Raw genomic sequence first — 26,652 nt, 5'->3', positions numbered from 1 at the left:
AGTCAGTGGCAACCTACAGCAGGGCTAGCGGGGCAGGGAGGGTGGCCAGTGACAGACTCAACGCCACAGCCCCTCTCCCTCTGCTGCCCCCATGAATCCTCTTTCTAGTCTGTCCGCAAATCCCCTGTTCCGCAGTCTTCACGTCTGTATCCAAATAAGTGGTCGATGTTCTTTGCACAACAGAGTTACCAAGGAACCCAAGAGTTAAAAGTTGAAAGTGCCCACCTATCATGGTCACCACCTGGCTGGGCCGTGGGTGAAAGGAAGAACACAGGGGACACCATCCATCCCCTGCAGAGCCAGGAGGGGCCCTGGGCAAAGTGCAGGGAATGCGACCCTATGCTGCCTGGGACCTCAGAAACGAGACTTCAGGTTCCACTCAGGAACTGACCGGCTGGCAGGAATCATAAGGCTTGGGCACACCTAGGGCATGGCTGCAACACAGCTTCTCACATATCACCCATACCTTGAGCCCACAGCAGCTGGGGACGAACAGTACTCAGAGAAGCCTTCCTGGAAGAGGTGGATAGGGTTTGGACATGTTGGTTTGGTAGAGGAAGGGGAAAGCTACCTTCCAAGCAGAGGGACCATTGTGGGGAACAGTGGTAGTAAGAAAACACAAGGAGTGTTTGGGGACCTCACAAGTAGCTCACAGTTACTTTTGTCGTGACTCAAATAACTACAATTTATTGAACACTTACTGTGAGGCCCCAAGCCAGAAACTGCCTATAGTCTCCTCTTTAGTCCTCATAGGCACTCTGAAAGTTGAAATTTTACCGATACAGCCATCCACTCACAGGACACAGGCTAGAAGGGAAATATTACTGGCATATGGGAATAATTTTACCCACCCGGTAGGGCTGGGTGAGGCTGCAGTCACTAAATTACAAGGTCAGAGATTATGAATTATTTTTTAATCTTTGTAATTCTAGCCTTCAGCACAGAGCCTAGAACATAACAGGCACCCAATGTTTATTGAATGAATGAATGAAGTGATTAAACTAAGGGATTTAGTATAAACATCCTTCATCGCCCAGATGTCCAAGGTCAGCTTGGTCAAGGATGAGGACATAAGCTAAGCTTCCTCCACCTACGCTGCTGCTTTTGAGGGATTCTTTATTATGAAATACCTGGGCCTGGCATGCAGTAGGCTGTCAGTAAGTATGGGCTGAATGACCAGCAGCCCTGCTCAGTACGGGTGTGGAAAATGCTCTGAATTTAGAACTAGGGGAGTCAAGTTCAGGCACCCGCTTGGTCGCTGCCCAGCACTTGGCTCTGAGCCTTCACTTAACTGACATGAAGCTCCTCCCTCACCTGTAAACTGGGGTGAATTATGCCTGATTCAAGGTTTGCTATGGAACCCTGAATGCAGGAATGTGTGAAGCCACCCGCCCCACCCAGCCTCCAAGCACTGCCCCCAGGGAGAGATTATGGCAGTTACGGTCATCATCGCAGGAAGCGGTGCCATGAGATGGACGGCACAGCGGGTGTATGAGTCAGAGGGGCGGGCTGTGTGGCTGGGGGCGTGGTGAGTTGCCAGCCATACCACCTCCTGGCTCCTGATGATTTATTCCGGTCAGCCTGCATATTTCATGTGCTGCCTCCCCACACCAAATAAATAAATCAGGGCCTCCTCCTCTGAGCACTAGGAGCTGATTATGGCTGAGACTTCAAAAGGCCAGAGCAGGGATGCTGGAGCTCCCAGCAGAGTCTGCTGATGTGACATTTAGGAGCTGGGTGACCCCCGCAAGTGACAGACGCCTACACAGCATGAGGCCTCCCAAATGGCAGGGAGACCTTTGCAGGGAGAAGGAAGTGACTTTTACAGCCCTGTTTTCCACCCCACAGTTAAAGGAACGCAGGCAGAAGTGTGGCCTATAGGATCCCCTGTTCCGTTTCCTGAATCCTTGTAAGGAACCAGCAGAGCATCTGCGTCTCTGCAGAGACATTCACTTAGAGCCAGAGGCCCAGCAGGCAGCTCCTCTGGCCACATGCTTGGAATTCCTGCTGCTGTGTCGCTTTATAACCCCTGGGCATTTGAGAACCAGGGTCTGCAGCTCTGGGTACCTGCCTGCCCCACCAGTGGGCAGGTGGGCACTCCTCTCTGTAGTTATTACACTCAGGAGGCACAGGTGGCCTGTGGAACTCAGCCCGGAACTGTCACCTCTCAGGGATCCCATTAAGGCAGCCTCATGTCAGGGAAGAGCACGGCTGTGGGAACAGTCCTGGGTTTGAACCTGGACCCTGCTCTTAGTATCAGTGGGGCTTTGGGCAAAGCCACAACCTGCCTGAGCCTCGGTTTCCTCATCTGTAAAGTGGGACTGAAACCACTTAACTGCACACAACTGTGAGAACTAAACAAGAAAAGACATCTAAAAGTGAATCCCCTTGGCCCCTCCCTGCCCACTCGCCACCTTGTCCAAGACTGCTCTACCCTGGGGGCCCCACTCTCTACTCCTTGCCTTTGGCTCTTTGCCTCTAACCCCACCTTTCCCTGAATCAGCTTCACCTGTCATTAATATTCCCTCACAAGCCTTGAATGGACCCTCTGTTCAAAGGGCTTCTTGTCCCTGTCTTGGTGGCATGTGGCATTGCTGGCCAGCTCCCTTGTGAAACTGTCCCTTTCCTTGGCTTCCAGGATGCCCACTCTGTCCTGGCATCCTGGCCCCTCTTTCCCAGTCTCTGGCAGCGTCTTTGCTCTGCCCACCCCCAGGGCCTGGATGGGGTGGGAAATAGAAATGATGTTCAGTAAGGTGGGAGGCTTACTGCCAGAGGGATGATGTGTTTTTGTCTTCAAGTCTCTAGGGCTCTCCTGGGGCAGGGGGAGCAGAGTGGTCCATGCAGTCCTAGAGGGCAGAGCCAGATGACAGAGGAAAGTTACAGAGAGACCATTCAGCTAATGACCCTGGAAAGACTTGGTAACAGGCAGAGAGTCCAGTTATGGGGGGAGTAGGCTCCCCATCTATACATGTACAGCAAAGGATGGGTGACCAGTTGATGAGACGATGTGAGAGAGTATTTGTTCCAGCCCAGATCAAGGTGGAGGTTTTGTGATTCTACCTGGAAAAGGCACTGGGGAAAGGAAAAGCCTGCAAGAATATAGCCAGAGCCTGTGGGGCAGCAAGAGCTGGGACAGGAGCACCCAGACAAACACAGGACTTGGATCTAACCCGCCACTGTCTCTTGCTCCCCACAGACAGCAGGGAGGTGAAGGTGGGAGAATACAATGCTGTGGCTGACACGCTGGAGATCATCAACGACACCATTAAGTTCCAAGGTAAGGCAGGTGGGCTTCTCAGAGGAGGGGGCCTGCTCAGGTGCTCCCAGGCCTGCATATTGTCTGAGGGCTGTGGATAAGCTCAGAGTCCTTGGCTCTGTGGGGAAGAGGGAACATCCTCTCCTCTCAATCCATGCACTCGCTCACTGAGGACAGGATACCATCACTCACGTGGGAGCTGGGTTCCAGGCCCTGGGATGGGTCACTGGAATTTGCATGGAGTGCTGGCTCTCACCAAAGCATCTGTGTTTAAACTGTTGAATGGCCAGAAGTAATTCTTTTTATGTGTGGCCCAACTAAATTTTGCTGTGTCACCTCCTCAGAAAAGACATGGATGGGCTGGTAATAAGGCCTCTCCACTTGCTGCTCTTCCTGGAAAACCATTCCCTCTCTTCTGCTGGAGAACTTCTCCTCAACATCGAGACCCAGATCAAATGACACCTCCTCTGTTCAGCCTTCCCTGATGCCCCCCAACTGAGTTAACGGCTCTCTTCTCTTTGCTTCCACAGTCTTTTGTCTCTGCTTTACTCATGGCCACTGTCACTTTGCATTGAAATTAGTAGGTTATTGGACCGTGAGCTCCCTGACTGGATCCTATTTGAGTTTAAATTCCTGGCACCAGCCAGGGTCTGGCACATGTTGGGAGCTCAGTGCATATGTGATGAAAAAATAATACATGATTGATCAAGTAAATGAATGAGTGGGTGGGTGAATAAATGAATGAAAGGGTGAGCATATGAGTCAGTGAGGAACTGGGTGGATGGATGGATGCATGTGTGGATGGGTGGATGGGTGGATAGATGGACAGCCTCGTCACAGGGTGGCTGTGGAGGAAGCTGCCATACCCATAGCATCCAGATGCTGTTACTTTGATTCCACTGGGAATGCAAAGAACAGAGAGCTGGCTTTCTGCACCTGGAGTTCCTTCTTAAATCCAAGGCCACCAAAGAAGGCTCTCCCATGAACCATTTGGTTAGATTTTGGATCTAGGGGATTCCACAAAGCTCCAGGTGGCCTCAAAGAGGAGGTGTGGTCTTCACAGTCCCACCTGAGGGAGCTGTCACCAAGCCCGTAGTCACTTATTACCTCATGGAGCCACAGAAAAATTCTGAAAGTGGGTGGGTAAGTCCTGTCATCCCTGTTGTACAGATGAGAAAAGGGATCAGAAAACTCCAAATTCACACGGCCTGTGAGAGGCAAAGTCAGTTCTAACCACGAGAGTCTGATCCCCAAGATAGGGCTATTTGCTCCTGGACGCAGGAGATCTGGGTTTGCTGAATAAGAATTCTGGGTTTACAAATTGAAAGAAAAATTCAAACAGAAAATAAATAAGAGACACAAAACAGAACTGAGAGGAAAAACATAAATAAAAAAACAAAAAACCCAGCCAGGACAATAGCTAGTTATAGTTAGGAAGCACGAGGCCGGGATAACACTGAGGCAGCAGCTGTTCCAGGCTTGCCTCCTGCTTCTCAGGGCTTCCCTGCACCGCCCGGAGGGTGGATAACCAGTCTCTGAACCCAGAGCCAAGCCAGGACACCTGGGCAGAACCCAGCTCTCCTGTCCACACCCTGCCTGGGTTCAACTCTCACCCAGACCCCTGCACCAGCCCCCCATGGGTTTTACCCACCCATCACCAGTCTAACCCCCTCAAGTCCATTCTGCCCTCAGCTGTCATGTCACACTGAAGAGGCCCACACAGTCCCCATTGCTCACAGCGAGGGGCCTCTCCCTGGGGTGGTTTTAAGACCTCCAGGAGGGGACCCCGCCCCACTTCTCTGCCTCCTCTTTCAGGTCTCCCCAGCCAAACTGCTGACATTTCTGCAAATGTGCCGAGACCCCACCATGCCTTCGCCTGTGCTGGGCCGTCCGCCCAGAATGCCCTTTCTTCCATGTCTTCCTAGTAAACAGCCAACTACTTATCTTCCTGTCGAGACTCAGCTCCCACATCATCTCCATTCTGTAGCCTTTCCTGACCCCATCTGGCGGAACTGCACTCGGCTCCCTGCTTCCTGCTCAGGCATCCCTGGGCCTGATGTTCTCACACCACCTGGACCCCATCGCTAGAGGCAGTTTGCATAGTGATTAAGGCACAGGCTTCAGGGCTAGGCAGATCTGGGTTCAAATCTGGCCAGCTTTGCTACTTACTAGCTATAAAAGCCACTTAACACCTAAAAAAATATTCCCTCACCCCGTAAAATGGGAGTAATCTTCTCTACCCATGAGACTCTTAGATCAAGTGAGAAAATCTCTATTAAAGTGCTCAGCTCATGGTAAGCATTCAATAAATGTGCTTGCTGCTGCCTTTTTTAAAAAAAACATGACTAGTGTGTAAGTTCCCTGAGGACAGGAACTGTGTCTTGCTTACCTTTGAACCACTGGTGCCCCACACCAGGCCTGACAGTTGGAAGGTGATTATCAATGATGATGCCCATCATTAATGAGGACGAATGAAGGAAGGATGGTGATGAATGGATGAAGAATGAATGAATGGATTGGGTGGGGAGCAAGAAACAGGACTGCTGCTGTTACTAACACTTCTGATAAGCTGTTACCATTTGGCTTCCATAATGACTTAGCTAAGATGCATGGTGAGAAGGTGCCATTTTGGGGGAAGACAAGGTGGAATAAGAGGAGCTGTTGATTTTCTGAAGTTGTTTCTACACAAACTAGTGGTTATAGTAGTCACATAACCTTTGATCCAAATCTAGCCCCCTTGCTTAGTGCCCAAAGAGGAGCTTATTTCCACCAAGAACTCATGGGCACTCACTCTTGCGTTTGGGATCCAGAAGGTACCTAATGCAGCCCAGGCTATGTGGGGGGAGGGGGGAGGAGGATGGAGAGTAGGAGGAAAAATTTCCAGGTATTGAGCTTTTACTTCTGGAAGCAAGAGATGGTGTTACCTGTATCACCTTGAGTCTGCTTTTGCCCTGACTTTCAGCCCCTGAGGCCACTCTTATAAGTGTTACTTTGCATGTAAGTGCTTAATGCTTTACATTAATCAAGCCAGCAGGTTTCTAGCTGTTTGGAACCTGACAATTCCCTCTACTGCTTAGATGATTCAGACTCTCTTTATCCACTGGATGTTTCCAAACACATTTGAACTTGCTAGCAGAGTTTTTTAAACAGATGTGCAGGGGAGTTCTCAATCCCTGCCACCACATCTGCCCATCCTCTGCCTGTCTCCTGGGAACGGAGGCATAACCTAGGTTGGCACCCGTGGCACAACTGTGGTGGGGTCATCATGACCCCTGGTGGGTCTCCCAGGTTTGGCCACTCTTGAACATCTGACCGATTCCACACTGGAGGGAAAAGCTCCAAAGTGTCACAATTCCACAGCAGAAACCTGACCTGAAATAGCAGCTGAGAAAAAAGGGATCTGCAAGAAACGAGAGGTGGGCAGGTGAGGAAAGGGTGTCCCTGCATCTTTCCTCCCAAACCAGCCTGTACCTTGGAAATCAGGACAATTTTGCCACCATCCATAAAGATGAGTTTGCTCTGAGGCCCTCAGATCTCCCCCAGGTACCTGGTGCCCTTGAAGAATGAGCAGGGACATCTTTACAGTCACACAGCGGGATGGGATCCCACAGTTTCTGTCCAGTCTTGGCACAGCAGGGAGGGGAAGGCATGCCAGTAGCTTCTGCCTCCCACAGTAAGTCTTATGAAAATGGAAAACCGGAAAGAGCTTTTATAGCATAATGACCTTGAGGCAGAAAATCCGCAGCCAGAGCACATATGTGTCTCCACGGAATTGAGAGGCAAGGTTTCCACCCTGTTGAGGGGTGGCCATTATCATGTGTTGGAGCAAAGTCCTTGAGAGCCCAAGCCAAGTTCCTCACCCCCAAAGGCAACCAGTGGTACCTACTCACAGCACCCAGCCCTGCGCCTTCTAAGCCACTGGTACCTTTGGGGAATAAATGGTGATAGGTTTTCAACATGGTAATTAGACCAAATTCTAGTCTTCTAATGGCGATTAAATGCATCACAAATCCCTTATTGATTCTGTTTAGAGAAAGAAATAAGTCCTGGCTTAGGCTCCCTACTGGCCAACCGCTGGAGCCCGCTCACCCAGTGACGTGTCCTGCACAGTTTGTGCACAGGTGGCGGATGTCAAGGGCATCCAGTCAAGGATGTTCTCGGGGACTGACTGTGCACGGAGCTCAGCTGATGCCTTTTCCTTCATCTTCTAGGATCCGAACCACCAAAAGACAAGACCATCGTCCTGGAACAGCTTCGTAAGATCTCCCTACCTCTCTACAGCATCCTCTCCGCCCTTACCATCCTGGGAATGATCATGGCCAGCGCTTTTCTCTTCTTCAACATCAAGAATCGGAATCAGAAGTAAGCCACTCATGCCCTCCTCTTGGATAGTGCTTTCTGGATAGACAAGCCTCATAGACAAAGTGTAGGAGCATCACATAACACGTTTTCCAGGGCCACAGAAGTTATTAGGGCAGTTTTCCAAAGTGTGCCGCTTAGTCACTGGGATGTCATTAGATGTTTCATGTGAGTGTGTGTGTGCGCGAGCACGCAAACACACACACACACACACACACACACACACACACACAGAGGCAGGAGTGCTGCTTGCACAGGAAGTCTGGCTTAAACAAAATTGAAGGGTCCAAGTCCACAGGTCTTCTTGGAATTTTGGCCATGCATGTGCACTGTGTGGTGGTCCAGGAGGAGAAGTATAGAAGCAGAATTCCCCAAACGTCTTTGCCCCACCCACCAGCATCTTCAGGAAGCACTGCCAGAGGGAGATCACTGAGCTCAGTAAGGGCACTTTCCATCCATACAGCATATCACAGCCCAGGAAGCGCCTCCTTCATCATCTCGGTTGACCCTTGAATAACGACCGCAGTTGCACATGAGAGCGCTGGCTCGATGTCGGAGGGCTGGAAGGCCCTGTCCGGGCCCGCACTGCTGCGTGTAGCAGAGCCTATCCCCTGGGTTTCTGGCCTTGATTCCTTTTCCCCCACGCGTGCCCTTCCCTCTCCAGAGGAGAGCAACTCGCTTTCCGAGTTATTCTGGCCAGCCATGGGTAGTACGAGCCACTGCCCCAGGCGGTGGTGTTTGCTGAGCACAGCCAGCTTCTTTGGTTTCCATAGCAAATTCCTGAACCCTGCTCCCTGCCTTGTTGTGGGAGTGGCTGAGCAGGGCTCAGAGTGTGGGCCTTCGCGAGGGCACAGCCTTGGTGCCCCCACAGGCGGCGCAGCTCTACTGTACTGCCCAGAAGACACACAGGGCAACATCCTGGGCTGCAGGGACAAGGGCAATCCCAAGAGAAGAGGTACTTCTCTCTCCCTGCTTGCCAAGGAGGAACTTGGCGGCTCTAGAACTTTTGTTGTCGTTTTGGGGTTTGTTTTCTTTTTGTTTTTGTTTTTGGTAGCAGCTGCTTAGGTCAAACCTGTTTCCTGAAGAACAAAAAGTTGTATTCACCTGTTGTTTTATTTATCACCAATAACACATATATTGCCTCAAAAAAAAAAATTGAAGCAACTCTCATCTACTCCGTACAAACCTTAAGTGATGACCATGCGTGTTAGCACTCGGCACAAGGCTCTGGGCACATGGTCAGCTCTTAATGTTAGATTCCCTTCCTGCAAGCTGCAGTAGTTTTTGTCATAACAACAAGTTGTCCCTGTCGTTAAGACTGTACTCCTTTAATTCCTAACTACCCCCTCTTGGCCTCCTGGGGGGGAATTACCATTACTCTTTCCAAAAGGCTGGCTTCCGTGTGAATTTTTTTTCCCAATAAATTTATTTATTTATTTATTTATTTATTTATTTATTTATTTATTTATTTATTTATGGCTGTGCTGGGTGTTCGTTGCTGTGCGCGGGCTTTCTCTGGTTGCGGTGAGCGGGGGCCGCTCCTTGGCTGCAGCGCGTGGATTTCTCACTGCAGTGGCCTCCCTTTGTTGCAGAGCATAGGCTCCAGGCACGCGGGCCTCAGTAGCTGCAGACGCAGGCTCAGTAGTTGTGGCTCGCGGGCTCCAGAGCACAGGCTCAGCAGCTGTGGCGCACGGGCCCAGTTGCTCGGAGGCACATGAGATCTTCCCGGACCAGGGCTCGAACCCTTGTCCCCTGCATTGGCAGGCGGATTCTTAACCACTGCGCCACCAGGGAAGTCCCTGTGTGAATTTTTTGACTGGCTTTGCAGATTTAAAAAATCTACAAAGAGAGAAAATAAATGTCACTGTGGTTTCAAATCCCCCTCTCTTCTATCTTCCTTAATGCTACTCATCCTTTAAGGTCTACCCCATCCAGGAAGCCTGCCTCAATTCCTGGCCTCTCCCCTCCTTGCTTCCTATGGCAATAAGAATGAAGGGGCCTTAGCGGTTCATGGTTTGCAAAAGGACCTTCAGGAACCCAGTCCCCTCTCAGCTTCACATGTGTCCTAGGCAGTGGTATACGTGCTTTTATAGGCGAGGAAACTCAGTCGGCTAATTGACTTGCCAAGGATGCACCTCATGAGGTCGCAGGGGTGCTTGCTGGACTCAGGGCTTCCAATTCAAAAGCCCATGAGGGGTCCACAATTTACAGCCGGCTTTTTATCTCTCTACTACTTTGACACTGAGTTTTTAAATGTGGAAGGATTAATAGAACTGCAGAATGCAAAAGAAAATGCTCAGGGAACAACTGACCATAATTACAATTTGCAAAAGAGCACCTGGACCATGGGGACACCTGAAAACCCAAGACATTCTGAACAGATTGTGCTGGGGGAGCCAGACACACCTGAGAGTAAATTCCAGTTGGCTGATAGTTTAACGCAGCCTGGTGAAGACAGGAGGAGGATGGGGGTGGGGACTCCATTGTCCACCTCCATCACCTGGTACCGGGAGGTACCATGCGTGTGGCCCTCTTCGTGCTCAGGACAGTGTGAGCTTCAGGCAGCCAAAGTGGATGCTCGCTTACCACCTGAGGACCACAATTCCGAGCAGCCCTGAATTCTCACCTGTACGGTCTCTCCTAGACCTGATCCACTCAGCACGGGAAGGTGTGGTATGGCCATCTCTCCCATCACTGTGGAACGTTGCTGAACTTAGATTAGAATTCTCTAGATTTGGCTGTCTTCCCAGCCCCAGCCAAAAAAAAACTGTTGACTTAACATCTTTGTGTAAACTAAAAATTAATGGTTGAAGAAGCCGGCAATACAAGCTGTCCCCAGAGAAGTGATAGGTGAACTTGACTGAGAAGACAGGAAAATCAACAACTAGAAATCGATAGCATCATGGTCATATAGTGAGGGGGAAACAGCCCGTCAGAGGCAGCACAGTCTTGGGGAGGGGGCAATGAAGGAAACCAGGGTTTCCATTTTTCTCTCCCTCTCTAGCCTTGGTGACAAGATACACATTCAGAAAATATTTGCTGCAGGAGTAGCTAAATTAACAGTTCTGCTAACTATAGTATCTCTTTCTTTTGTCAGGCTGATAAAGATGTCAAGTCCGTATATGAACAACCTTATCATCCTCGGAGGAATGCTTTCCTATGCATCCATCTTTCTCTTTGGCCTGGATGGGTCCTTTGTCTCTGAAAAGACCTTCGAAACCCTTTGCACCGTAAGTCATTCTGCACATTCCAGTGGTTTGTGATATAACGTTTTCTTGGTGACCACAATCACCAAAAACATAGATACAAACCCAGAACTGTGTGAAAATACATGAACAGGCAGCAGACAACTTGTTCAGCCATTCAAACAGTTCAACAGGGCAGCGTGGTATAACTTTCAGACCAGAATGGACTTAAGTATTGCCTGTAAAATTAAGATCGTGGATTTAACAGGCTGTTGCTAGAAGACAGCCCACTGAGAATGATTGAATAACCTAGAAAAGCAAGGGAAAAAAATGCCCACCCAGGTACTGTGCCTGGGGTCAGAGTCAGGGCTGTGTAAGAAGGAACAAGTCTGCCCATCGACCTTGACAGCCATCACAGAATATAAGGAGAGATGTTTGTATGGATGACTTTGAGTTGTACAGAAAAGATCGTGCTCCTTATTCTCTATTTAACAGCAGTGTTTCTCAACCCTTTTTTTGCTAATTGCCCCTGTAAGGAGCCTTTTTAGGCTTTTTTTTTCTAATTATCCCTTCTTGAAATTTCAATACCAAAGATATACTGTATTTCTGTTTATGTACTGTATATATACCTATAGTTTCTATATAAAAGAGTAATATTTTTTCACATTCAAGAACCAGTGTTGTCCCCCTTGGGAACTATATCACCCCCATTGAGAATGCATATATTTAAGGAAGCCCAAAACAGTGTAATTTAATTACTATATTTTAGCAATGTTATTTTGAAAATTAATTAACATGTTTAAAAATGTCATTGCCTAGTTATTGTTGTTATTAGTTGTTTTTCTTTTTAAGGAGTTTGTACGTTAGCAGTTAGCAATTGTGTAGAACTCAGTTGAAAGTATCATTGGCTTACTTTTTAGGATGAGGATGGCCAGTTGGGATTTATTTCTGGACTTTACTGTGATCTCTCAAAACTGGGTTAGACATGCAGTAATTCATCCAATTCCCCACCTGGAGGACCAGAGCTAGAAGAGATGGTCAAAGGATCAGTGTTGACCAGATTAATCCAAAAGCAACTCTTTTGTTGTTGCTGTTTTCTATTAAGGTGTTAAGAGCAAGGTAGGCCCTTTTTTGGAAAGCAGTCTCTTTTAGATTATATTTGCTGCTCTGTAGTCTCAGTGTCGCCCACTACTGGACGATCATAAAGTAAAGGTTGGCAGCGAGGATTAAACAAGTGGAGGACCCCTTAAATGTGCTGCAGGTCACCACCCACACCTTGGACTTTCAGGACTGCATCGGGTCTGTCAACTTAAAAAAAATGCGCAACGTGAGACTTGTGAGTTAAGTTTTATTTGGGACAAAATGAGGACTGTAGCCCGGGAGACAGCATCTCAGATAGCTCTGAGAAACTGCTCCAAAGAGGCAGCGGGGAAGGTCAGTATATATGTGATTTTGGTGAAGGGGGTGGGGGGGAGTACATGCAACCAAGCACAGATTTTTTGCAGAAGGTTACTGTTAGTCACGAGGAGCAGACGTCACCATGAAGGATTTTAGTGCTTTTCTAGATATGAGGAGATACAAGAATTGGACTCATAAAATTGGCTCCTAAAAATATCTATCTGAAGACCTGTTCTGCCAGTTTTTCCCAGAGCACAGAGTGCCTCATTCCTGCTCTCCACCCTGAACTCCTTTCAGGGGGTATTGAAAGTCAGCAGCTGCAGCAGCACATGATTTAATCCTTGTAGAGGTAGATGGCAAGTGCCAATTTGTAGTTGACAGATCCCCAGACTCTGGGACAGCCCGTGGACTGGAGGGAAGTCCCTGGAGCACGTGGTGCTGCTCCCCTGATTCCTGCAGATGATGACATCGGACTGACTCTTGTTAATAGCCAGCTTTAGCATGAATTGTCAAGCAAATGAGATGTCCCCAGAACACGTACTTTGTTTGAAAGGTTCCACTTGAGAAGTGCATGGTCAAGTCCCCAGTACCCCAGGGGGTCCCTGGGGTGCTCAGGCATCCTTCCTCTCTGGGATGGACCTGGAGGGCAGTCAGGCCCCACGTGCTCCAGAGCTCACCTGGTTCAAGCTTCCTACTCAGAGTTTTTTATTCTGCCCCGTTTCACTCTGCCCTTCTGGGGGTTAAGGAGGTGAAGTCGAGTCACCAGTCCCCCGCGTGCCTGGCATCAGAGTGCTGGAGTCAGCTTCCAAAGAAGCTGAGCCGCTCAAAAGTCCCTGTGGGTGTGGGTTAGCAGTTTGTGCCCTCAAAAGTGTGACCCTCTGGCACAAGGTTGGTGACCACAGCTTGTGTCTTGCTCACTAGAGACGGTGTGAAGCGCATGAGGTCCCCTTCAGTTCTGCATCAGCATGACTTCTGTGCCCTGTGGGGCCTTGTGAGCTCATGGGCGCCATGTGTGTCTGTGGTCAGCTTTCCTGGACAGTAGTGTGGCCCGAGGGAGGGGCTGCTCCCAAGACACCCTGAAGAAGCTAAGCGAGGGGTTTCCTTCTTCCCTCTGTCCCTGGGGACGCCCTCCCCAAGTTTGAGGAGACCATGACAACGGCAATAATGAAAATGGTTCCAGGGGCCGGTTTGGTGACTTCTCATTTACATGGCACTCTGATCTCTTGGTGGCTCCCCGAGAGCTGAGGGGCCCACCTTGATCTCCTGGCCGAGAATCACGGGGGCAGAGCTCCACTCGGGTCCCTCCCGGCTCTTTGTCGCCGGCTCCTGCTACCTGGGAATGCATCCACTGGCCCGAGGTCCAGTCTTGGGTGCAGAGACATGAGGCCCAGCCCTTGGAGAGTCTCTCCCTCCCAGAAGGGAGTTCCTGCCATCTCACCCTGCTCATGAGCCAAAGGCCGTCAGAGCACAGGTGCTTCCTGGAGTTTGCCCCGAATCCTACAGACACTGGGTGACGCAGGCTAGGGAGCCCAAACGAGGACATCCCCACACCCGGGTGTTTTCTCTTAATGAAGCCTGACATTCTGTTCTGGGAGTCGCGCTCATTTGCGTGAGGGGAAGGTTGTCCTGAGAAGCCTGGCAAGGCGGTATGAATAAATCATAAAGCGCTTTACAAATCAGCATGAGCTGGAACATGAGGGCTCTGAAGATGTTAGGGCCTGGTTCTCCCAACCCTGAGGATTCATTTATTTGCAGTCGGGGCTGTTTCAGAGGCTCTGCAAGGGGAAGCCCACATTCGTGACTGTGGGGAAAAGGCATAGATTAACTAGTGTGGATCGAATTGGGTCAGCACAAATGTGTGCGTGGCTAAGACCAGGGTCACTTATTTAATCATCCCCAATAGTGCTCAGGAAGGGGAACCAAAAGCTCTTAAATTTAGAGCCTAAGTGCCAGCCCCAATGGGTGCAATTTGGGTTGTCCTCCACCTGCTATTCCAGAGGGGTTGGCTCCTTTGTTTCACTTGGTGCCTTGGATTGTGTTCTTTCTGGGCCTAGGAGGCCCCCAGTAAACTGCTACCAGTGCGGTGAGCACAGGTCTTCAGCAGCCTGGGTTTGACTCTCGCCCCCTACACATACTACCTCTGGACTGTGGAGGTGACTTAGCCTCTCTGGGCCTCAGTTTTGTCGTCTGTGAAATGAGCACAACAAATCCCTATGCAGGACTGTGGTGTGGGCTAAATGAGACAAATCAGGGGAGCCGCCTGGAGCATAAGGCAAGTAAGGGGGCAGTGGGCAACTTTCTCCCTGTCATGGTATAATCTCCTGGTGTCCCACACTGTTTCTGTAGGAAATCTTACAGGACAAGGGACAAGGTGGATCACGAAGCCAGCTTCAGATGGGGAGCAAGAGAAGTCACAGTTCAGTCTGTTCTGCTGCCATATGAATGCCACTTTTTTCCCTTTTAGTGTTCAGTATAGAAACTAAACACAGTGATAAACAGTAAACACCACCTCAGGAAGAAACCTGTGACGATCACGGGATTATGCCTCTCTAGGGGCTGTGCCTCTGCTCAGAAGGGCCGTTATAACTCGGACAGCGGGGTGAGCACATGTGTGAGCATGTGTACACACACTCACATACACACACAGAGCTAGGGAAGCAGTCACACTCACTTCCCATCCCCCGCTCCCTCTGACCCTTTCTGGCATCTTCCCAGCCTAGTTCCAGCGAGTCTTGCAAACAGCTCGCAGCTACACCGTGCTGTCTCCCTGGACACTGAGTGGGTAGTGGAATCACCATAGCAACATGGCCCCTGTGGGCACGAAGCTGCCTATGAGGACAGTGCTGGGCGTGGGCCAGAGCCCCCGTGCCAGGGGGATGGGAGGGCCCTCACACTCGATTACGATTACAGCTCAGGAATCCCAGCCCCTGGCAGCCCAGAGAGGGAGTGAGGTGGGTGGGGAAGAGAAAAGGTGCTTGCCTTCCTTGTGGAATCCTAGGCAGAAACCCCCGCACGAGCGTGGAGGGGTAAGAAGGGACTCTGCAGTGAGGACGAGAAGACCCAGGTGGGCCTTTGATCCAGTGCAGGTCTCAACAGCTCCAGGGGCGTTCAGGGCGTTCCTGGGCATGGAGATGGTCAGCAGTGCCGTGTGAGCTCCCCAAGCCTGTGCCCTCGTAAAATTCAGCGTTCTCTGCTGTGATTTACCTTGGGTCAGCCGCCAGGTGCAGCCTTTCCTTCAAATCCCCATAACCACCTGACAAGGGAGGGTTCACTGTCCCCGCTTCACAGGAGAGAAAACCGAAACTCTGTCATACATGGCTAGGTGGCAGGACCAAAGTATGGAACTAGCTCTGTCGGACTACAAAGATGTCTGAGACATTTCATTCATTTTTTAAAGAAATATTTTGATTTTTTGTTAGCTGGTTTATACCAGGAAAAACAGGTCAACTAAATTCTTAGGAATGTGGGCAATATTTATCTCAACCAAAATTTTTGTCTGTTCTGATTTTTTAAAATTGGAATATACAGTCGTCTCTTGGTATCCGCAGGGGATTGGTTCCAGGGAACCCCGCAGATACCAAAATCTGAGGATGTCCAAGTCCCTTATATAAAATGATGTAATATTTGCATAGGTTATAAGCAATCCTCCCATATACTTTAAATCATCTCTAGATTATTTATAATACCTAATACAATGCAAATGCTATGTAAATAGTTGTAAATCCAATGTAAATGCTATGTAAATAGTTGCTGGTGTGGCAAATTCAAGTTTTGGTTTTTGGAACTTTATAGAATTTTTTTAAAAATATTTTCAATTTCCTCCCCATTGGTTGAATCCGTACATGTGGAACCCACAGAAACGGAGACCTACTGTAATTCACATACCATAAAATTCTCCCTGTTAAGGTGTATAATTCAGTCGTTTTAGTATATTTATTCATTCATTTTTGATACATCCCCAAAGTATATCATAGTGCCTGGCATATAAGAGAATTTCAGTCAGAATGCTTGCATTCAAATCCTTAGCTACACTACTTCCCTGCTGTGTGACTTGAAGTTACTTAACATCTCTGAGCTTTAGTTTACTCCTCTGTAAAATGGGCATACTCATAGGATTGTGAGGGTTAAATGAGATAGTGCATGTAAAGCACTTAGTGCCTGCCACATAACAAGATTCAGTAAATGCTAGCCATTATCATTATGAATGAATGAATGAATGAGTGAATGATGGGACTATGCCTGAATAACTGTGTTCACCTCTGGACACAGCTAAGAGAGATACTAATAAAGCAGAGCAAACTTGGCATGAAGAAGAGGCTGGAAAACTGGGGTTGATGCTGGTTGATTGCGTGTAGGTATGTCCATGGCAACTTCCAGCTTTACATGTCCTTGGTTTGCTAGATCTGGGTCAGGGACAGACTCAGGGCCTAAGTCAAAGCCAAGCTGCTGTGCCTCGGCCACCTTGAGTGCTGAAAGGGGCCTCAGGGCAGGCTGCGAGGGAGGTAAGAATGATGCAGGTGGGATCTCTTGGACATGAGTCCCCAGTCACTGGAATCTGATGTGAGAACTAGGAGAAGCCAGTTCAGCCCAGGGCTGCTCTGGCTCTGATGGCAGCACCGAGGAGCGTGGCGCAGCTTTATCTCCCAGCTGCCTCCACTTGCTGAGATTCCTGACTCCTTTATTTATTTTTTTACCTTTTATTAGAGTACATATACACATACACATTTCATAAGCGTATAGCTCAATGAATTTTCGTAAACTGGATTCAGCTGTGAATCCAGATCAAGAAACAGGCCATTACCAGCATCCCAGAAGCCCTTCCTACCCCCTTCCAGTTACTATCTGCACCCCCCTCCCAAGAGTAACCACCGCCCTGACTTCTGCCCACACAGACAGTGCTGCTCAAAGGACACGTGAATCACCTGGAGATCTTGGTGAATGCAGATTTCGGCTCAGTAGGTCTGGGGTGGCCGGAGGTGCCGCAGCTCTAACAAGCTCCAAGGTGCTGCTGATGCTGCGTCCACAGACCACACTTAGAGTAGTGAGGTCAAGATTAGAACCCATGCTTATTTTTGAGTTTGTCTCTTGGAGACTGATGATATAAGGAAATGGAAGCACCAGAAACCCTGTCCCATGAGAATCAGCTGGAGAAGGAAAGGCGATCCTAGCCCTCCACCCTGGAATCTCAGGAAGCAGGGCCATCCCATCACAGGATGGAGTGCTGGGTTCTGGATCCTGAAGCATGCTCTCAGCCATCCACCCTGCTCACAAGAGGTATATAAATGAGCTCCGGATAGGCAGCAGCTGGGAAAGGATGGAATAGTGGGGGTCCGGATACTGGATTTGGAAGCACGACGTCCTCTTCCAGCCCTCCCAGAGATGCTAGGATTTTATAACTCTGACTCAAAAGGCATAGGTTACCTGGGAACACCCAACTGGCCTCCCAGTAAGTTCAAGAGTGGTAGGAATTAGTGATGTTTTCAGTGATATTTTTTTGCTTGGCAAATTTTTTTTTTTTTGAGCCTGTTGAGAGATAATCTGATATAAAAATGTGGTTTGGGGGCTATTTCAGCATGTGATCCCATGTTGCTGTGGCTGGCCGTATGGTAAAGTGCTTTGTGATTTCAGAAGGTAGCCGGAAAGCGGGGCCAGGGGATGCCCACAGGGTTTGATGCTGACCTTTCCTGGCAGATTTAGATCAACTTAGGGATGTGGCTGAAGGAACTGGTGCTGGCAAGTCCTGTTTGGGCCAATTAGGGTCCTGGACAGGCCGCAGCCTCCCCACCCCCATCTCCTTTGTTCTTAGCCATCAAGGGTCTTCAGTTGTGAAGGACTCCCTAGACCTCTGGCTTGCAGAGGAGGGGGCTGAGGAGGGTGCCAGGGGCGCCCCAGACCCTCCAGCAAATGTACAGATGATGTCCCCCCATCCCACACACCCTCATGTGGATTACTGCAAGCCCCAGCCCTTGTCTTATAATTCATTCATGTGGTAACATTTCCCAGGTACCTACTATGTGTGAGGCTCTGCAGGCACAGAGCTGGACACAGATCACTGCCCTCGGGGAGTTAGCAGCGTAGATAGGAAGATGTAGTTAAACAGATAACTCCCATTCAGTGTGTTGTATGCTCTGATGGAGACAGGCCTAGGGGAGGGAGTGGAGGGACCAATCAGGGAAGGCTTAGAATAGGAGACCCCTCAGAAGGAGCTGCATTTATTAATGGAAGTCCTGAAAGATGCCTCCTATTTGCTCACAAAGTTCCTAGCAGCTGCAGTCTCAGTGGCACATCCATCTCTCCTTCTGATTCCAGTGGTGGAATGGCTGGAAGAAGGACCTCAGTCCTTGTCTTCTTTGAAGAAAGAATTCAGCAAAGAGACCAAGATTGTGAAATAGAGACAGTGTTTATTAGAAGCAAAGTACATGTGGAAGAGCACACAGGTGAACTTGGAGTATGTTGTACACAATAGGGGTGGCTTAGGTTGCTTATATGGGGGCAGTTTTCCAGTTGTCTCTGGCCAGTCATCTCGCTTGTGCCCATATTTGATCTGACACTGGGTCCTTCCTGGTGTGCCCACACATCTCTCAGCCAAGATGGATTCCAGCACAAAGGTTTCTGGGAGGTTGGCAGGACATTACGGACCGGCACTTCCTCCCTCCTTTCGTCCCTCTCCTAGACTGAGGACCCCTTCTGTGCATGTGTCAGACTGGGAAATCCTATTGACCACAAGAATGAAGAAGTTGTGGTCACTTTGCCTTTCACCTAATCCGGGCCCAGTGCTCCAGCTGGTCTCTTATCTTGAAGTATCAGCAGGAGACCAGTTGCAGCTGCTCAGCCTGAGGCCTATACACCTCCTACCTCACTTCCTCTCCTGCCTCCACACCCACTCATCCACACCTTCAGTCCACAGAGCTGCATGGAGGTGCACATCAGCCCCCTCCCCAGCACACACCCACACCCCCTGCTACCACTGCCCATCTCGAGAATGCTGTGCTTCCAGAAAGCTCCCTAACCTCCAGTCACTGATGTACCTGCAAGGGTTGTGTGGGGAAGGGGAAGAAGGGCCTCCTCCCTGTTCCATTGCCTGAGCCAAGGCCACCAAGTACGGTTATGCATTTTGTGCACTGCACAAGGGTGTTGGCATCAGGAGTGGGCGGGAACTGAATACAGCCTGTGATCTGCTCTCTGAGTAGAGTTCTTCAGCTGATAGGGTCTTAAGGAGGTGGGGGCCTTTCAAAAAGGGCCTCGAGGGGGTACCTGTTGGAAACTCCTCCTCCTAGAGTGAGCGGCTTCCTCTGATTTGCCCCAGATCTCCTAAGATGCCCCATTGGCCCTAACTTGGGTCCCAAAGTACCCTTGTTTGTGCCCAGAATTTCCTGTGGGCCCTTGAATTGTTCCCCCGGAAAGTCTTTGCTGTACTCTAAACTCTAGAAGGCATTTTCTATGCAGATCTTACTTAAAGGACCCTGGGTAAGACAGTCTTCTGGAGCTATTTCTAGAGCACGCTCTTAGAGGCATATTGCCTTGGGAAACACTCCGAATCTCTTCACCACCTCTCCCTCCAGAAAGACAGGCAGGCCCTGGAGATCCCAGGCTGAAGTCTCACCTTTCAGCTCCAGACTGTAACGCCTCAGGGTAACGGAGGTCTGGGGCTTGCTTTTAGTTAGTCTGGGTCTCCCTTGCCTGCCTTCTCACTATTGATCATCTGGGGTGAACAGTCAGAATGAAACAAAAGGCCCTTTTTCAAACCTTTCTGGACAGCAGGAAAACGGCTCACCCCCCAACATCCAGCCAGCCGACAACCCAGTCATCATCAGAGCAGACCTGCAAGAGAGGCTGTGTGTTCCTCTTCCTGCTGGTCCCCAAAAGAGCCGTGAAAGCCCTTCACTCTGGTAAGCAGGCCTTCCCAAAATCAACTGAATGAGCAGCTAAGCAGAATTGTTCCGGGTGTAGATTTTCCTTCCATCTGGAGATGTGCTCTAATTGCTTTTTCCTTTTTCGTAGTTGAGACTGAGATGGGCATTGCCTGCCTAAAATTCCTCTTCCCCATGGTTGCATGTCAGGTTGTGTGCAGAGGGGGCCGGGGGCTTTATGGCTAAGGAGATAAAAGGAAAGACCTTAACATTAGAATAAATGTATTTAAGACTTTGGGAGAGAGAGTGAAGTAGCTGTTTGTCTTATGTTGATGAATCGGTAGAGACTTGTATTAGAGGTGATGTAATCATTAGAGAAAACAGAATCATTTGAACCCTGCAGAACGTTCTAGTTTATTTGGCATCATAGAGCCACCCAGAAGGGAGATACTTGGGACGTCATCAAATGAAACTTCCCTCAGCGCAGGAAGTGCCCCTATAGCACCCTGATGTGGCATCCTCCAAGCTCTGCTTGAATCCATGGAGTGATGGGGAGCTCACTACCTCCCGGACAGCATATTCCATTGCGAGGAAGGGACCACTGAGGCCATAAGCTCAGCCTCTTTTGCCGTCCAGTTTTCCAGTTCTGTCTGCAGTCTTCCTTTCATGTGCTTGCTCAAGCTCAGCTTGCACATTTTTGGTGACAAAGATCTCATTACCATCTAAGCGGGCCCACCCAGCCCAATCACCCCCTCAGTGCTGGATCCAGAGATTTAAAGGTGGGCAGTGTAGGCCCTGCACCATCTCGTGGGAGAGGCAGGCAGGTAATCAAGTGGACATCATCTCAGAAACATGCATGACCAGCACAGCAGAAACATGCATGAGGACAGAAATCTCAGGGAGGAGGCAGCTGTGACCTCCTTGCAAGCTCTGGGAGGGGCTTCTCAGAGGAGGTGGCCCACGAATCTGGATTTTGGAGGACAAATGAGAATCTGTGAAGAGCCTAGAGAGAGGATGGCATTATGAGTGGAGGAAATAGCCAGTGCCAGGCCCGCAGCATGAGCCAGTGTGATGTGTGGGGACGTTTAAGCAGCGTGGAAATGCTTGGGTGTGAAATGCTATGTGGGCAGTGGCTGGAGAGGTGTGGGTGGTGGGTGCCACACCCTGCCAAGAATCTGGAGTTTAACCTGTGGGCTCAATGGGGCAGTAAAGGGTTTAAGCTCAAGGAGACTTGCTTAGATTTGCACTGGAGAACAGTCTGTCTTGGAGGTGTTTGATGGATGAGCAGCAGGTGAGGGGAGAGGCGGGAGACCAGCTGGAGGCTCCTGCAGTGGTCCAGTGAGCAGTGATAAGGAACTCGTGGACAAAAATCAGATATTGATTAAGAACCTCAGCCCTTTACATACCTTCTTTCATCTCATCCACACAACCACTCCACGAAGTCAGAGGCATTAGTTACCCCCATTTCACAGATGAGGAAACTGAGGCTCAAGGAGGTTACGTGACCTGCCCAGGTTCACGTAGATAGTGACAAAGCCAGGACTTGAAATCCTGTCAGTCTGGCTCCAGAGTCCCTGCTCGTAATGACTAATCTGGATGACACCACAGGAACAGAGAGGAGGGGTGTACTAACAAGAGACGCGGGAGTAAGATGGTCATCAGGCATAGCCCTGGCAGCAAACAGAGCCCACCCCGGTGCTTCACATGGAGAGACTCCAGTGAAGGGACCACCTACAGAGGTGTAGGTGGGGTTAAGGAAGAAAATACAGATGTTGAGGCAACCTCAGGAAGCCCTCACCACTCCTAGGCCTCTTCCGGAGCCCAGAGAGGGCCAGAGCCACGTGAGGAGCCCAGCTACAGCCAGAGACAGCACAGAAGCAGAGGCTGCAGGGAGCACATACTCCGTCTTCTCTCTCCTGACCCCTCCGATCTCCTGATGGTGCCCTCCATCCAGCCAGAAGCCAGAGGGCACGGGAACCTGGGAGGTGCAGGCATGGGGCCCCACCTCTCAGGGTGTGGGAAGGGCAGAGAACGGGTCTGGGGGTGGTTCAGCAGAAGGAGATGGGCCTGGGGACTGAATATGAGAGTGAGGGTAGGGGAGGATTCCTGGGGGACTTCCAGGTCCCTAACTTGGGTGACAGGTGGATAGTGGCACCATCCCTGAGTCAGGAGGAAATGGAGCTACTCAGCGGAAGGGCTGATGGGCTCAGCTCTGGCTCTGGAGTGTGAAGGTTTTATGGGACACTTAAGTGTCAACTAGGTCTCCAGTGACAGTGGCATATGCAGGTCTGGAGCTCAGAAGAGAAATAGGAACAGGGAAAGAGATAAAGGAATTGTCAGCACAAGGAAAATGGTTGAAGCCTGAGAGTGGGAGTGATAACCCAGGGAGAGCCCTTTTAGGACAAAGAGGGTCCAGGACTGAACCCCAGGGTCCATTTCCATCTTAAAACAATGGTGGGACTTCCCTGGTGGCACAGTGGTTTAAGAATCCGCTTGCCAATGCAGGGGACACGGGTTCGAGCCCTGGTCCAGGAAGATCCCACATGCCGCGGAGCAGCTAAGCCAGTGCACCACAACTACTGAGCCTGCGCTCTGGAGCCCGCGAGCCACAACTACTGAGCCCGCATGCCACAACTACTGAAGCCCGCATGCCTAGAGCCTGTGCGCTGCAACAAGAGAAGCCGCCGCAATGAGAAGCCCGTGCACCTCAACGAAGAGTAGCCCCCGCTCATCGCAATTAGAGAAAGCCTGCGTGCAGCAACGAAGACCCAATGCAGCCAAAAATAAGATAAATAAAATAAATTCAAAAAAACAAACAAACAAAAAAAGACGATGGTGGAGGAGTGGAGGGAGAAATAACACCTCCTTTTGCACACGGATGACCCTGAGCAGAGGCAGCCGGGGGTAGGTGGCTCTGCTGGTAGGGGTCCCACTGTCCTGCTTTCCAGAGTATTTCTTCTAGTGTTGTTTCATCATTGTCTGAAGAGCTGTCTCCAAATGGGATGTGAACCCACTGGGATCATCTTGTGGAAGAATATATTACAGCCTTTGTTTACTTTTTTTTTTTTTTTATTGTTCTTTTTTTATTTTTTGTTATTTTCTTCATTTTTTCTTTTTTTTCTTTTTTTTATTTGTTATTTTTTTATTTTATTTATCATAAACCCTTGTGTCGAGGGCTGACTTTCAATAGATCGCAGCGAGGGAGCTGCTCTGCTACGTACGAAACCCCGACCCAGAAGCAGGTCGTCTACGAATGGTTTAGCACCAGGTTCCCCACGATTTACTTTTTTATGTAAAAAAAAAAATGAAAGAAATTAAGCTTTACTAATATTTAATACTCGGACTGACCCTGGGGCCCTGGCCCAGTGGGTGTGTCTGGTGGTCTCATGCAGGAACTCTCCTGAGAACGGAGTGGTTGGTCAGTCTATGACACCAGCCAGCCACAGGGCATTGTGTCCAGGATCCCCAGGACAACACCCCGTTCAGTGATTCTCTAGGAGGACTCAGTACAGAATTGTACTCACAGCAATGATTAATTACAGAGAAAGAACATAAAGCAAAATCAGCAAAGTGAAAAGGCACACAGGGTGAAGTCACAGGGAATCAGGTGCAAGCTTCCCAGAGCCTCTCCCAGTGGAGTCACACAGGGTGCACTTAATACCCCAGCAACGACTTGTGACAACACATGAAATGTGTACCAGGGAAGCTCACTGGACACTCAGCCTCCAGGGTTTTTACTGGGGTCCGGTCACCTGGGTACCCTATACTGAGCACATACCAAAATTCCAGGCTCTCAGAAGGAAAGCAGGTGTGCGGCATAAATCACGCTGTTTGCACAAACCCTTCAGGCACAGAGTCACTCTTATCATTGAGGGAATGGTGGGAACCCTCCCCAAATGCAAGTTCTCAGACACCAGCTTAAGTGAACCTTACCAGCAGGTCTTGGGCCTGCTAAGTTATGTCTTTTCTGGCCGGGCATCCTCACCCATTCTTTGCTTTCAGTTTATGGCAACATATTGCCATTTCCAGTTGCCAGGTTAAATTTACATCATCGAGTTTTTACTAACTTAACTCACTTGTATTATTGCGTCTTAATGAATTTGACCCTACAAAATAGACAAGTGGCCTGAAAATGATTATGCCAAAGAAAATATAAGTCAAAGCAAATATAATAATGCGAAGCATATTGGAGTAATACTTTAACCCAAAATAAGAGATCTTTGTCTGCCACATTATGAGGTAAAAATAATATTATTTCATCTCTTACCGTCCTTTTAAAAATTTCCTTGTTTTGTATATGTTCGTGTTTAAAATTGTTTTTCTGATAGGGGGACATGATCAAAAGGGCTTGGAGACCATTGGTCTTCACAGTCGTGTCAACCATTAGCTCTAAAAGTGTGTTGAAATCAGCCAGTTCTCAGGCTGGTCAGCTACTCCCCCAGTGTGCTGTCGCTTTGACAGCTTCCCCCCTGGGCGGGGATGGACCTGACTGGGGTAAGGAGACTCTCTGAGGAGCAGGCGGCATGATGTGGGGGAGAGAGGGCTGGACTGGGTCAAGGCCTTGACTTCCAGGCTCGGCTCTGGAGCTGGGTGGTGTGGTTGAGAGAAATACCTTAATGCCCTGAGTCTCAGTTTCTTCATCTACAAAGGGGTTTTCTCAACTCAGTTGATGATTCCAAAAAAATCACCCTGGTTTTGGTTGTTGTTGTTGTTTTATTTGTTTGTTTTTATCATTGTATACTTAGTTTCTGGCCCAGTAATCCTTATTGAATGAACAGGTGAACAAATGAATGAATGAATGAAATGATCTGTAAGGTCCTGTGCAACTCTGACAGGCTAGGAATGTGTGATCTGGTCATTGAATAAGCTCAGATCTAAATTCCAAATAATTGGCTCCTTCCCTGTCTCTATTCTGTTACTTTTCTTCCATCCTTGTTTTATAATACGGGTAACGACGTGGCCATCCTACACCTTCTCTAAAGTAATGTGATTCGTTCTTGCCTGTCTGAAATTTTTGAAATTAAAAAAAAAAAAAAAGAAGGTTAAGTCCTCACCCTTACCATTGTCAGCATTCACACCTCACCCATCTGCGTTTCTGAACAATCGAGGAAATGCTGTTGTCCTTCCTTAGGGGGTTGGTCTTGCCATCTACCCAACCAGTTCCTATTTTTACAGATAAAATGGAAAGGGAAAATGCCCTGTCTCTGAAAAGCTGGAGAACCAAGTTGCTAGAAAGGCAGTGTGAAGGGACTCCCTGAAGGGAGCATGTCTGGGAACCTCCTACACGGCTGCCTGCAGCCCTGGGCTGGATGGGAGCGCTGAGGCGGGCAAACCTGCTGGGCTGTGGACACAGAGGGCCCGGCCTGTCCACTCCAGCCCACCTGTCTCTCTCTCTCCTAACACGTCCACCTTCCTGCTGTGTTCAGCTGAGGCAGGTGGGGACCTTTCAGAGGGAACTTAGTTCAACAGAGCTGAGGAAGAGCCGAGGAAAGACCATAGCCTAGAACCAGAGCTCACGGAGCACGCAGCCTTTTTGTCCCAGTGAGTGGGAGGCCCCAGAACCCAGTGGCATACAGCCCAGGGCTGGGCCATGATGTGGGGACCAACCTGGAGCTAGATGAGTCTCCTGGGTCTTGGAGGGTATCCAGACCAGCCAGTGAGGGTGGACTCGGGAGAGGCTGGGGTCTGGCCACGATGGCAGTGCAGGTGGGGAGTGGGCACCCAGGAAGCCCCCAAGACCTAACAGGTGGTGACCGGCCATCCCAGCCTGCAGGGATCAGGCTGTTGGCTCCTATCAGCGCTGGCAGTTGCTGGCAGCCACCAGCCCAGGGCTGGGGATCAGGGCACACTTCAGTGCTGTGGAACAGGTGAGAGCCAGGTAAGGCCTCAGTCCTGAGCAGGGACCCAGGCAGCATCGCTCCTCTCTTTCTCCAAAGGCCTGAGGAGACGGGCCCCTGGTGGGAGTGGAAAGGTCACAGCCCCTCTCCTCTGGCCTTCCCCCACAACTGAGCAGCCCCTGACGATGGCCAGGAGCTGGGCTGGTGCAGCTGCCAGTCAGGCATCCCCAGGGCCAGTTCTGGCTGAGTTCTGCCCTGCTTTACCAGAGTGGCTGGGTCACTAGCGCTGGAGAAGGGCCATGCAGGCCTGTTGTCCTGCCCAGTCTCAGCCCCTGCAGCTCAGTGCTCTCCCCTCCCCGCTGCCCACAACCCAGGAGCTGGGAGTCCTGTGGAAGAGGTTCCTGGGGCTGCCTCGTCTCCTAGAGACTTGGGTGAGGAGGCAGAGAAATCAGCAATTAGGATCACCTCTGCAGACCTGTCTCCCCACATAGAAGGCTGTCAGAGAAAGAAAGGAGGGAGGGAAGACCAGAGGGCTGGTCTGAAACCCCTTAGTGGCCCCTCAGTGGTCCTGGGGGCCCTCTGTGCCTCTCTCTGTGACTGGCTCCCTCTGGGCTATGGGCCCATGAAAGGCAGGATTTGAATCTCATATGCTTCTGTGCCCAGGGCCCTGGTCTGGCGAGTGGCCAATAGAACTAAGCGTCTATCAGATTGAAATGTGATTGAAGGACTGTTGATGCTAGTAAAACTCTACAGTATGTAAAGTAGAG

At 49.8% G+C, this 26,652-nt stretch overlaps 1 protein-coding gene across 2 annotated transcripts in view; it reads left to right on the top strand.

Annotated features, from left to right (window-relative positions):
* GABBR2 (gamma-aminobutyric acid type B receptor subunit 2) overlaps positions 1-26,652 on the top strand; it is a 347,953-nt gene that overhangs the window by 272,466 nt on the left and 48,835 nt on the right. For both annotated transcript variants that reach the window (XM_059925145.1, XM_059925146.1), the window contains exons 9-11: positions 3,197-3,277; positions 7,468-7,618; positions 10,713-10,845. In XM_059925145.1, coding sequence (XP_059781128.1) covers positions 3,197-3,277; positions 7,468-7,618; positions 10,713-10,845 — 365 coding nt within the window. The remainder of the gene's footprint in view (positions 1-3,196; positions 3,278-7,467; positions 7,619-10,712; positions 10,846-26,652) is intronic.

This window comes from Balaenoptera ricei, chromosome 6 (assembly GCF_028023285.1).
Source record: "Balaenoptera ricei isolate mBalRic1 chromosome 6, mBalRic1.hap2, whole genome shotgun sequence".
In the NCBI taxonomy this organism is placed as follows: Eukaryota; Metazoa; Chordata; class Mammalia; order Artiodactyla; family Balaenopteridae; genus Balaenoptera; species Balaenoptera ricei.
Note: the sequence above shows the minus strand (reverse complement) of the source record. Positions and strands in the feature narration are given on the sequence as shown.